We start from the raw sequence: 12,448 nt of genomic DNA on the forward strand, positions 1-12,448 counted from the left end.
AGATGTAAGCATCTACGACATAGTGTTGCATCTAAGCTGTGGCAGTCAGAACATAGATGCAGGCGTTTACGGTACCATGTCGGTATCACTGTTAGGGCTGACGAATCAGAGAATGTTATGACATTCTAATATGCATAGGGCCTGTCAGATGTAGAGCCATAGAGTTGCATAGATCAACAACAACCAAGAGAGTCCTATGTCTTATGTACAATGAAACTACAAGAAGGCTGATGGAGGTGTGGCACTTGGATTGCGCTGACCCCCTCGCTACAATACACCAACAATCTACAACTTACGTAGGATTACGATAGCATACCAAAGCTTATGGTGTTTACCTGGCACAAGACAAGATCCGCTTCATTTTCTTTTACAGGACTTCCACAACATCTCACTTCAACACCTACAATGCAGTTGAATCATCGTCTTTTATCGTCTCTAATAGCTCACTTCCGCTCACGATCGCTCTTTTTTGATTCGTATTGAAGGAGATATACTTCGATTATGGCAAGCGTTCCTTTTGAATCTCTTAGCCCCGAGGAGCAGCAGGCTATATGGAACGGTCCTGCGATGAAAGTCCCCAATAACGAAACAGCTAATCTTGTCAATCCGCCCAATATGAGTGCCACTGCGCGTGGAATTATTATATTTTGCCAAGTCTTGACCACATTGGCTGTCATTGGGCGCTTGTATTCCAAATTCTTTATCCGCAAAAACATCACACCAGATCGTGAGTTTGAAATGTCCCTTCTAACACGTATTAGTCTACGCATATTCTAACCTGAACAAGTGCTCCTAATATTCTCATATGTCAGTTGATGTGAGTCTCGTTTTTAAATATGTTAACAGCCTAACACCTGGTAACAGGCGGCCTTCCTAGCCAACACATCTGTTTCTCTCCATATGACCGTCGTACCCGGTCTCTTTATTCACCAGTGGAACATTCGAATGGGGGTCTTCACGAACTTCCTGAAAGTCAGTTCAGCCAACGAGTCTAAAAGCTGATAGTATATCTGACGAGAACTATAGATGGTGTTGATCCAATCTCAACTCTACATAATAGGGGTTGTAACTCTAAAAGTGGCGATTTTATTGGAATGGAAGAACATATTCGTTCCACATGGTACCCGAAACTTCGTGTTCTGGGCAATTCACGCCATGATATGGTCTTGCATCTTCTTCTACCTTTCCACGATAATTGCCTTCAATGTTGCGTGTACTCCGTACGAGGCCTTCTGGAACAAGCTGATCGAGGGCAATTGCGATCGTGTTAATCCTGGGTTTATCGACATGAGCACCGGTGCGATAGTCAACTTTGTTACCGACGTGGTGATCTTGCTCCTGCCGCAGAGGGCAATCTGGAGATTGAACATGTCAACAAGGAAGAAGGTCGGAGTTTCTGTTGTATTCTCTGTCGGCCTCTTGGCTTGTGTGACTGCTCTTCTCCGACTTATCTCCACAGAGCAGTACTCCAAGTCACTCGACTTTACGTACAACTTTTCCCCGTTAACGTTATACACTGTTGCCGAGTTGACCTGTGGCTTTCTGGTGATGTGCATGCCGACCATGCCCAAGGTGTTCTCAATCCTGAAGAGCAAGCTGAGTTCCTTGACCGGTACTAACAAATCGGGCTCCGTGGGCGCCTCATGGCAGCGAATGGAAGGAGGAATCCCTAAATCTCCATCGAAACACACCTCAGAGAGACAATTATTTCCCTTGGTAGATGTGCATACTGGCGCTTCCTCAGACGAGCACATCCCAGTTACGGAACGGGGTATCTGGCAAACCTCTCAATTTGAGGCGGTGGAGTCGTTTGATCCTAACGCTACAAAGACCGAATATAAACGCCAGGAGCAGTGGGATTAAGTGAATACCTGTGTTAATTTATTCTTGTACTATAAATCTATCCTGGATGGTAAACCATCATGATTTCGCAATGTACTTATTCTCGACCATTGGTGCAAGCTATGGCTTGCCTTGTACTATGTAAAATACCACACAAACGAACAATATCAGCATTAGCAGCATTAGCAGTGTTACCGATATCATTCATATTGATGCATGGTATTACTTCAGCAACTGGTCCAGATTCTGCTCTGTCAGATATTGTTGCAGGTGCCTAAGGCCCATGACCCCACTAGGTTAGGCCATAGATTGGCACTCCGCCAGTGTAGTCTGGAATAAAGCAAGCTTTCTTCCTTTCATCTTTCATCTTCTTGGTTGCAGTTATCCTGCAACCGATATATTAGGTATCTTGCCGCATCATCCATGAGTGACACCCTACATGCGTCGTAATACAATGTGCAGTGCTTCATGCATGGTCATACGTCCACCATGTACCTCTGGTACAAGTATGAACTGTTGGTTACACGCGTAAGTATGGTACATATCAGCTTACTTTGTCATCGTTGGTCTTACTTTTCCCCATCTTATGACTTCTCCTTTCGATACTCAATTTCGTATTCTTATCCCGTTCATTTTCATTTCGCTGAGAACTTGAGCAACCGCATTCGAGTTATTTAATGGAAGCACAAGCAAAATCAGACCTCAGGGCTCTTTTAGCCAAGACGCGCAATGGGTGGTCCAAAGATGCAACTGTCTCCGTTGCTGGAGATGTGGATTTTGTAAACTCCACACACCGATGGAATCTGCATAGATCTCCCACCTATTCAGCCAACATTAGTGTCGGTACCGAGGCTGATGTAGCCAAGGCAGTGCGTGGATTTTCCTCTCAAAGGCACACCATCTCGCGACCGTGTTAACTTGATGTAGGTTGCATTCGCAAGGTCGAACAACATTCCATTTCTAGCCACTGGATCTCGACATGGATATGGCACCACGTTGGCCAGACATCAGAATGGACTCTCTATTGACCTCAGTCGACTGAACGCGGTTAACGTGAATCCATCTGCTTCTATCGTCACAGTCGGGCCTGGGGTCACAAATGAAGATATCGCTAGTGTGGCTAATGATGCTGGCTTTGAAGTCCCACTAGGAACCTGCTCAACTGTCTCTCAGATTGGCGCCACTCTAGGTGGGGGCGTTGGTCGCTGGTCGGGTGTCTTCGGCTTGATGATTGACGGTTTGCTATCAGTGCGGCTTGTAACGGCGAATGGAGATATCATCGAAGCATCTGAGACCAGTAATGCAGACCTATTTTGGGGCATTCGAGGTGCTGGTGCTAATCTGGGCATCATCGTATCTGCCACCTACAAACTTCACAAGCCCGTCAGTGAAGGAAAGGTGTTAAGCGTAGACTTCATGCTACCGGTGGATAGGAAGACGGAATACTTCAGCCTTCTAAAACACTTCATCGACAAAGGGTTGCCTCCAGAATTGGCCATCGTCACAGGAATTGTCTATGACCCCAATAGCAACTCAGTAAGTATCGCCCACAATATATCTGCCCAATTTCTTAATCAAACAGCCAAGATCACATCAGTTCCCAGTATCTACCATTTCTAATAACAAAACAGACCCTCATTGGTGGTAATTGGGCATGGTTGGGTTCAGAAGCCAAGGGTCGCGAGGTCGTTTTACCACTACTGGAAATGAATCCGCCTATTGTCAACACCTCCATTATATCTTGGACGGAAATTACCAAGTCTGCTGGCTTTGGTTCCGACGTAATGGGATGCCAGAAAGGTCAAGTCAGGAGTATGTATACGGCCAACGTGCGTGAATTCTCGGTGTCTGCCCACGAGAAAATTGTGGACAAGATGGCACGATTCTTTGACGAGCATCCGGATGGACGTGGCAGTATTGTCCTTTTGGAGACCTGGCCCATGCAGGCAGCTAGTGCCATCCCAGATGATGCAACTGCCTACCCTTGGAGGAATTCGATAGAGTATGCGATGTTCCAGTTTGCCTTCGTAGAAGAAGGCAGCCCTACAGAAGTAGCGGGGAACCTGCTCGGGAAGGAACTGCGCAAGGAGCTTGCTGCAGACTCTGGTTACGATGACCTAGCGGTTAATGTAAACTATGCGCATGGCGATGAGACCCCGGAACAGATGTACGGCAAGAATAAATTGCCTCGACTTGTATCGGTGAAGCAGCGATATGACCCCGATAATGTTTTTAGCTACTGCAATCCACTACCGTTGCAGTGATTAGGTATAGGGAGAATTGAGTCAGATATGAATTCATAATGTTTCTTTTGACTGACTTGTAGATGTCTCGGTAAAGGTAGCACGTCTCTGCAGCATCATACTAGGTAGTATCCTCGTCTCCAGCCCCTTATCCACCTAACCATTCTACATTATAAAAAATCATATTAACCTGCATGACGTAAGGGGATAAGCACTGCAGCAGGTCTTTAGGCATGTAACCTTAGTACCTAGGTAGGCATACGTAGAACTGGTATGTAGTATAAAGACCTGGCCCCGCTCCAACATGTCCGGGCGGGATCAAAATACTTCTTCCTAACTATCCTAGCCACCGGTTTAGACGAAACCATGACTTCAGATTCTTTCCGCGCCATCATTGTAGGGGCCGGCCCAACCGGGCTAGCATTGGGAAATTTGTTAGCGGCAGCAAACATCGACTTTATCATACTTGAGCGGCATCGGAGTGTGATTACCGAGTCGGGGGCATGTATCATGCTGTGGCCTCACACCACCCGCGTACTTGACCAACTGGGACTGATGGATAAGGCCGTTCGTAGTGCACTGCCTCTTGATACAAAGACAGTCATCGACTGTAACGGAAAGCAAGTGAGCAGTGATCCCGCTTTTCGGTTGATTGAGCAGAAGTGAGTCTGTACTTACCACGCAGTACATCGAATTGTTCGAACTTACACAACATGTAGCCATGGCTATCCTGCTCTAGCCTACCCGCGTCCGGAGCTAATAAAGTTGCTATATGAAGGTCTCGAAGACCACATGTCCAAGATCAAGACGTCCTCATACATCCAAGATATTGACATGGATGTAGACGGGGTCCAAGTCCGTCTCAAAGATGGCAACGTAGAACGAGGATCTTTAGTCATTGGCTGTGATGGTATACATAGCCAGACAAGAAACATCTGTGAGCAGCGCAGTGTGAATTACAACAAGCCGTGCGAAAGCTAACAGATTCATTAACAGTGGAAAGGGAGGCGACAAAGGATGGCATCGCTGTAAGGGAACACCGCCACATTGCTGAGTTTGAATGTCTATTTGGATCAGCAACATCGATCTCTGAGGTTCCAGCTCGCGTTTTCTGGGAGTCTCATGGACCAGGTGTAGCTACACAGATGGCATCTGATGGGTTGACTTGTCGCTTTAGTATCTGGAAGCGCTTGGCAGAACCAGTAGAGAGAAAGCGCACCTCTACAGAAAACGAGACAGAGAGGTTTATGGAAAAAATGGGAGAGGTGCTAATGGCTCCTGGCTTTTACGCCAAGGACTTGAACAAATACTGCACATGGAAAAGGCTGGTATATCAGCCAGAGGGGGTGGCAGAGCAATGGTATCATGATCGTATCGTTTTGTGCGGAGAATCGGTTGCACAAATGACCTCGATTAACGGCATGGGTTTTAATGTGGCCTTTCAGTCTGCTGTACTCCTTGCTAATAAGCTCCACGCAGTACTGAAGTCAGATCCGAAACCGAGAACGGAGACCCTTGCGGCGGCATTAGCAGACTATGAAGAGACGCGCAAGACAGAAACACAGGCCATCAGCAAGATTTCGGTATATTATATTCGTGCTGCTACCTGGTCGTCTTGGCCAGGCAGAGTATTCATCGACTACATACTGCCATGGTTCTGGGGAGAAACGGGCCTGGTTAGGAAATTGGGAGAGGGGATCTCGAAGGGGAGAAAACTCGATTTCATCCATTACGAAGACAAGGTTGGAAAGGTTCCGTGGGAAAGGTATTCCAATTAGTTCAAGCTTGATAGTAGCTGAAGTGGGATATGCCAAACTTTAGACCCTGAAGCATAGTTCAAGGAGTGCAGAAGAGGAGGGCAAAGTGGTGGGAACGTGATTATAAATTATAATCAATCTCGGACTAGGCACTATCCGGTGTCAGTCTTGATTTCTCTCTTCTCTTCGTCCACATCGCTTCTTTGGGCATATCTCTGACTAGAACTTGGTGTATACCCTGCCCAGTCTCATCGTGTCAGTCGAAGGAGCTGAGGAGCAGGGAGTAGCCAATCCAAAAAGCCTGCAACAGAACTACTAGTGTCATATATCTCACATAAGCAACACGGCCTGTTCAACGCCTAGATAGTGCATATGGATGACAATGATAGAATCGATTGACGCAAGAGGTGACGGGGTTTCAAGTTCGGTGACCATCTGGAACTTGATAAAGAATAGGGGTAACATAGGGGGTTCAGGATACGATAGTGAGGTTCAATTAAACAATTGGAAACTCCACTCACTAGACTTATTTCAGGCTCCAACTAGTTAATCGTCTAACCGTATGATGCCCGTATGGACATGGGTTAACAAACAGTTGAATACTCGCGCCGCCACCAAAGCTGATGTTAGGGATGTTGGCTAGCTGCAGAATCCTTCGTTCTCATTATCATCCTGGCACGTGGCAATCGGAGATTACCACGTTTTCCAAGGTTCCATCCGATGTTCTTAGGCAATTTCGCCGCCCATCTCTCGCTTCGATCACCAAGTTGTTAAGTTATTCCTGCGCTCGTTACATAGCTTCACCTAACTTCGCAAATATTACTATGATTTCCAACATTCATCACCATCATGTTATTTGCTTCCATCGTTTACTACCTCGCCAGTTGTGCGTTAATTCAAGCTAGAAGGACCACCCACTTCCGTAGAGATGATGTTAGGGATATCCTCGTCTCTGCTCAGTGGTCTTCTGGCACCACTGTATCATTTCCTGGGTCTGACAACTTCAAAAATGCCACAGAGAGATGGACCACTTTCGAGGCGCCAACTTATGCTGCAGCCATTAAGCCAGAAACAGAAGCAGATGTAGTCCAAGCAGTAAGTCAAAATGAATAAGTCGGGAAAGAGGTTGAAATAGTTTCGTTGACACCAAACCCCTAGATGAATCTCGCAACAGCGAACGGCATTCCATTCCTCGCTACCGGTGGCCGCCATGGCTACACTACAACATTAGGGGGTCTTCAAAATGGATTGGCAATTGATCTTAGTCTGTTTGATACAGTAAGCATCGACCGATCCGCTAGGACTATGACTATCGGGGGTGGAGTCCGGTTTCGGGATATCTACGAACTAGTATTCAAGGCAGGCTTTGAAATCCGTATGTTCTCCGGCGTTTTTAGTTTCCCAAGAGCTCTCCCGAGAGTCTCCCAACTAACAGAGATGTAGAGACGGGTGCAGCATCCTGCCCTGGCATGATCGGAGTAACGCTTGGTGCCGGCGTGGGTCCTTGGAACGGTGTTCACGGCTTGTTGATTGACGCCTTAGTGTCATTACGTGTTGTGACCGCCAACGGTTCTATCATTGAAACGTCTAAAGAGGCATACCCTGACCTGTTCTGGGCCCTCCGCGGCGCGGGCGCTAACTTTGGTATCGTCACATATGCTACATATAACCTCCAAGAGCAGGTCAATCAAGGTCAAATCTTCTCTGCGGATTTCGTCTTCCCAGCCGAACAGAACGCTTCTTACTTCAAGCTGCTAGAATCATATAATAACGGTAGGCTATCCGACAAGTTGACCATCAGTACATTCATGAGTTATAACTCATCCACTGGAGTTGTAAGCTTTCACATCGTCCTGTCGCTTTTTTCCTGGTCACAGTTCTGACTCCGTAAAGCACCAAATCACAGCCAATTGGGCATATCTAGGCTCAGAGGAGGATGGAAAGGAAGCCTTCAAGCCAGTGCTTAGCCTCAATCCCATTATTAGTGACATTCAAGTCTACTCCTGGAATTCTTTCATCAGAACGGTGGCGGGAGGCGCCGACAGCTACTTGTGTCTTGAAGACCAGATTCGGGATATATATACTGTCAATGCTCGCAATATTTCCGCCTCTACGTACGAAATCGTTTTTCAAAAGCTTTCTACCTTCTTTAATAAATATCCTTCTGCGCGTACGAGCGAGATTCGAATCGCCATGCTTCCCAACCAAGCAACCCTCGCAATTCCAGATGACGAGACGGCCTATCCTTGGCGGGACACCCTTGCGTATATGTAAGTATTGTGTCTGTGAAAATACAGCACTAGATCAAAATGCACAAAACAAGCTTCTGACATGGTGGGATGTACAGAGATATTATCCTAAGCTGGGACGAAACGGACGGCGCTGCAGCTGTGGAAGCAGGTGCAGGGTCACTAGGTCGCGCAGTACGCAGTGACCTCGCTGCGACTTCTGGGTACCCGACTCTAGCAGCGTACATCAGTTCGGCCCATGGAGATGAAACCCTTGAATCAAGATACGGAGCAGCCAAGTTACCGCGCCTTGCTGCCCTGAAGAAGACCTGGGACCCGAATAATGTCTTTGCGTTTAATAACGCCTTACCAGTACAATATCCTTGATTTATGATGGGTATATCAGGTTATCTTATTTTGGGAATTCTAATCCGACCATGTGATCTAATGTGTGTACATGATTGTTTGTAATAGCTTTACTTGGCGACGGGTAACTAACAAGAAACAATCCTGCGAACTATTAAAATATATGCCTTTGAAAATTACTCGCCGAATATTTCAACCCTGCCTAAGTACCCAACCTAGGGGGGTAAGGAGGTAAACAGGGGTTTTTTGCACTCGCAGCTCTTATCGCATCTCAAATGCCCGGGACTTTGCTACCCGTGGTATATGCCCACGCGTGGCGTGACCGTTATTATCTCCTATTTTTTAATATTTCCTCTTTATCTTATCATATGTGTCCAATCACTAATGATCGACGAGCTGCCGCGGAACTCATTTTATTATGTTTTTCTGTGCGGGGTTCTCTGTTTATTGATTTCATGCCTACTTTGGTAGCTAATCAACTACATCATGGCTCTTTTCCGTCGCGTTCTCCTTTCGGGATCGTCAATATGGCTGACGCTCTTTGGCGTCGCGAGCTCCGTAACTGGTATGTACAACTCCATCCTCATGGCTTATGTATACGCGAACTCATGTGACTATTCGTAGTGAAGGGAAAGCCGTTTCCGAGCTTGATCGATGTTACCATTGATGATCTGTCCGCTGGTCTTGAGAGCGGCCTTTTTACCAGCGTCGACTTGGTGAGAACCTACGTGGCTCGCATCATCGAGGTTAATGACACTCTGCATGCTGTGGCTGAGATTAACCCGGATGCCTTGACGATTGCGGCTGATCTTGATGCGATGCGTGCTAATGGACAGATCCTGGGGCCTCTACACGGTGTTCCTATTCTTATCAAAAATAACATCGCGACTGATGACAAGATGAATAACACGGCCGGCTCTTGGTCACTACTTGGTGCAAGGGTAGGAGAGGATAGCACGGTAGCTAAGAAGCTACGACAAGCTGGAGCTATCATCTTGGGCAAATCAAATTTAAGTCAATGGGCAAACTACCGAAGCGACAATTCTAGCAATGGATGGTCAGCCTATGGTGGCCAGGTTTACGGTGCCTATTGCCCTAGCATGGATCCCAGTGGCAGCTCGAGTGGCAGCGGTACTGCATCAGCCATAGGCCTTGCTCTCGCCTCTCTTGGTACTGAGGTATAGTAATCATGCGAGAGTCAACAGGATTATGTCAACCATGCTGATATTTAACAGACAGATGGCTCTATAATTTCACCATCCACAAAGGGTAACTTGGTGGGTATTAAACCTACTATGGGCCTTACCTCACGACACCTAGTTATACCTATCAGTGAGCATCAGGATACTGTTGGCCCCATGGCGCGAACGGTCAGAGACGCAGCCTACATTCTACAGGCTATTGCCGGATATGATCCCAAGGACAATTACACTACCGCGATTCCGGACTGTAGCACCATCCCCAACTATCTTGCCGCGTTGGATGTGGATGGTCTCAGGGGAGCTAGAATTGGCATTCCTTACAACATCTTACCGACAGATAATTCCACTGAGATACTTGCATATTACAGCGCCATCGATATGATGAAGGCAGCAGGTGCCACACTCGTAGATGCAGACTTCCTCGATGGCAACGCGATCACTAGCTCCATTGTTCTCCAGGCCGACTTTGTTTCCAACATAGCAAGCTACCTTGCGGAGCTAACCTACAATCCGAATGATGTCCGAAGCCTAACAGACCTGCGCGAATTCACGCGGAACTCCCCCCTTGAGGAGTATCCGGACCGTGACACAGCGGCTTGGGACTCAGTGCTAGCACTAGGGTATAACAACACTGACCCCCGTTTCTGGGAAGGGCTTCAACAGAACTACTACGCCGGTGGTGAGGCCGGTCTACTTGGCGCTATTCAGCGAAACCAAGTGGACGCCATCATCCTACCCAGTAGTCAATCCCCCGGCAGGGCCGCAATCACCGGAGCCCCGATTGTGACCGTCCCGCTGGGTTTCTATCCCAACGATACGAGTATATCGAAGACCTCTCGTGGGCTAGTTACCACTGGCCCGAATGTCCCGTAAGTCTAAGAACGAACAAAACAAATACAGTCGAAATATTTCACTAACATGAGACGATAATGTAGATTTGGTCTTAGCTTCCTCGGCGATAGGTTTACTGAGGCGACCCTTATCAAGCTGGCCTATGCCTTCGAACAGAAAACCATGGTGCGTAACCAGGTTCAACCATACATAATTCCTACCACCGAGCTTGGTGACATTGTGGGTTTCTAATAGGCTTGGGGGCTTAAATATAAGACTAGGTATTATTAATGATAGTGTCACATACAATATAGCATATATAATAAGATTTACGGTTTTGTCCTGTCGTTGGACGTCTTGCGCCAAGTCATAGGAACGTTAAAGATACGGGGGGTGGTATGGTAAGAGCGGTGCTCTCGACCTCTCAGGCTAGCTATATATACATGGACAGACAAAGTTCAGCAAGCTGCGGCAGCAGCTCAGCTATGGAAAAGATAACGTCCACGTTATCTAAATCCAACAACAGACACATGTGTGTTGATCCCTGATACACATCTCTAAGTTGACCCGTGCTGCTTCAATAATTGAAGTTACTCTAGACAATCCTCCTAGTGCGATAGATATGCTTAGGCCCAAAATGGTCGGGGTGGTGTTGCGGTTGCCCGAGGCTCTTTGAGGCTCTGCTGACTGTAGGATAAGGACATGAAGAATAAGGGGATTAATGGTTCCAGGACAGCCATGTTGAATGGTTGTGTTGGATAGTCTGGTCGGCTGAAGGGACCGGGAATTAAGTGATCTCGTCTGCTGGGGGGGCCGAGAATTGAATTATGAGTAGTCCCAGGTACGTACGTTTCCTGGCCAGGGAGAGCGTAGAGCTCTGGGCTTTGAACAACAGGCGCGCTCGGTGGGTGTCGGACCAGCGCCGGGCATGCTGGACCAGCGCCGGGCATGCTGGACCAGGTTGATATATCTATGGGGGTCGGTCGGATTGAAGATAGCAGAAGAGAGGTATCATAGGTGTTGGTCAATTACATGGGGTTAGGAGGTCGGATTGAAGACATTGGGGTTGGACAATTTGATAGGTCAGCAGGTCGGATTCATGATAGTCTGGACAGTAATGGATAGGAGATATACGGGTGGTTCCAGTAGAATGGTAGTCGTACAACAATAAATAGAAGATATAAGAGTAGTCCCAAATGCGTAAGTAATTATACAGCAATGGATAGGAGATATGTTTAACGCATAGAATGGAAGGGACCCAGCAACGGACGTCTCACCAAGTGGACGTAAGACGTTTTATGTCTAAGGTGTAGTCGTGCTTTAAGGAACTTTTTTTAGCTGCCGCAGCAATGGATAAACAATAACCTAACTACGTACGTTTCATGGTCAAGGAGGATAATGGGAGTTAATTAGTTAATCGTTAATGGAATATAGAGAAAAGAGGAAAAGAGCTGGGCTTTTAACCTCTTAAGTTAATTATATATACATGGATAAGGTTTAACAAGCTACGGCGGCAGTTATGGAAATATGCTTATGTGGTAATAACTATGGATAACCACGCCATTTGTGTCCTAACAAAAGACGTCGGGCGTTTTAAGTGGATATACGATGAATAATCCCGCCATTTAACGGCGTTTTCAAATATTAAGGATTAAAAGATTTATTAACTACGTTTATCCTTTTTACGGCATATTGGATTAGTGTATGAAAAGTTCGGCTTGAAAATAGTATAAGATGTGTATTGTGAAAGGGTTAGGCAACCCCTAAGCGGTGGCCACAAGGGTTAGGGTTAGGGTTAGGGTTAGGGTTAGGGTTAGGGTTAGGGTTAGGGTTAGGGTTAGGGTTAGGGTTAGGGTTAGGGTTAGGGTTAGGGTTAGGGTTAGGGTTAGGGTTAGGGTTAGGGTTAGGGTTAGGGTTAGGGTTAGGGTTAGGGTTAGGGTTAGGGTTAGGGTTAGGGTTAGGGTTAGGTTAGGGTTAGG

The 12,448-nt window shown here is 46.8% G+C and overlaps 5 protein-coding genes across 5 annotated transcripts; all 5 read left to right on the plus strand.

Moving 5' to 3' along the window:
• The first annotated feature begins 99 nt into the window (after positions 1-99).
• GGS25DRAFT_484113 (uncharacterized protein) lies at positions 100-2,272 on the plus strand. The gene is made up of 4 exons (XM_049260427.1): positions 100-727; positions 788-807; positions 865-972; positions 1,027-2,272. Exons 1-4 carry the CDS (start codon positions 502-504, stop codon positions 1,861-1,863), a joined length of 1,191 nt encoding a protein of 396 aa, XP_049119557.1. The 5' UTR covers positions 100-501; the 3' UTR covers positions 1,864-2,272.
• On the plus strand, positions 2,132-4,142 carry GGS25DRAFT_484117 (uncharacterized protein). The gene is made up of 3 exons (XM_049260428.1): positions 2,132-2,711; positions 2,770-3,378; positions 3,474-4,142. The coding sequence occupies exons 1-3, from the start codon at positions 2,520-2,522 to the stop codon at positions 4,104-4,106; spliced, it is 1,434 nt and encodes a 477-aa protein (XP_049119558.1). The 5' UTR covers positions 2,132-2,519; the 3' UTR covers positions 4,107-4,142.
• A 309-nt stretch (positions 4,143-4,451) lies between these two features.
• Positions 4,452-5,863, plus strand: GGS25DRAFT_520099 (FAD/NAD(P)-binding domain-containing protein; the record flags this gene model as incomplete). Its single annotated transcript, XM_049263834.1, has 3 exons — positions 4,452-4,747; positions 4,805-4,995; positions 5,082-5,863. 3 exons carry the CDS (start codon positions 4,452-4,454, stop codon positions 5,861-5,863), a joined length of 1,269 nt encoding a protein of 422 aa, XP_049119559.1.
• Positions 5,864-6,277: 414 nt separating this feature from the next.
• GGS25DRAFT_210113 (uncharacterized protein) lies at positions 6,278-8,584 on the plus strand. The gene is made up of 5 exons (XM_049256871.1): positions 6,278-6,937; positions 7,001-7,217; positions 7,286-7,677; positions 7,736-8,112; positions 8,190-8,584. The coding sequence occupies exons 1-5, from the start codon at positions 6,692-6,694 to the stop codon at positions 8,455-8,457; spliced, it is 1,500 nt and encodes a 499-aa protein (XP_049119560.1). The 5' UTR covers positions 6,278-6,691; the 3' UTR covers positions 8,458-8,584.
• Positions 8,585-8,922: 338 nt separating this feature from the next.
• Positions 8,923-10,721, plus strand: GGS25DRAFT_520101 (amidase; the record flags this gene model as incomplete). Its single annotated transcript, XM_049263835.1, has 4 exons — positions 8,923-9,001; positions 9,061-9,614; positions 9,672-10,507; positions 10,574-10,721. 4 exons carry the CDS (start codon positions 8,923-8,925, stop codon positions 10,719-10,721), a joined length of 1,617 nt encoding a protein of 538 aa, XP_049119561.1.
• Positions 10,722-12,448: the final 1,727 nt, after the last annotated feature.

This window comes from Hypoxylon fragiforme (genome assembly GCF_022984875.1).
Source record: "Hypoxylon fragiforme strain CBS 206.31 chromosome Unknown GGS25scaffold_3, whole genome shotgun sequence".
In the NCBI taxonomy this organism is placed as follows: Eukaryota; Fungi; Ascomycota; class Sordariomycetes; order Xylariales; family Hypoxylaceae; genus Hypoxylon; species Hypoxylon fragiforme.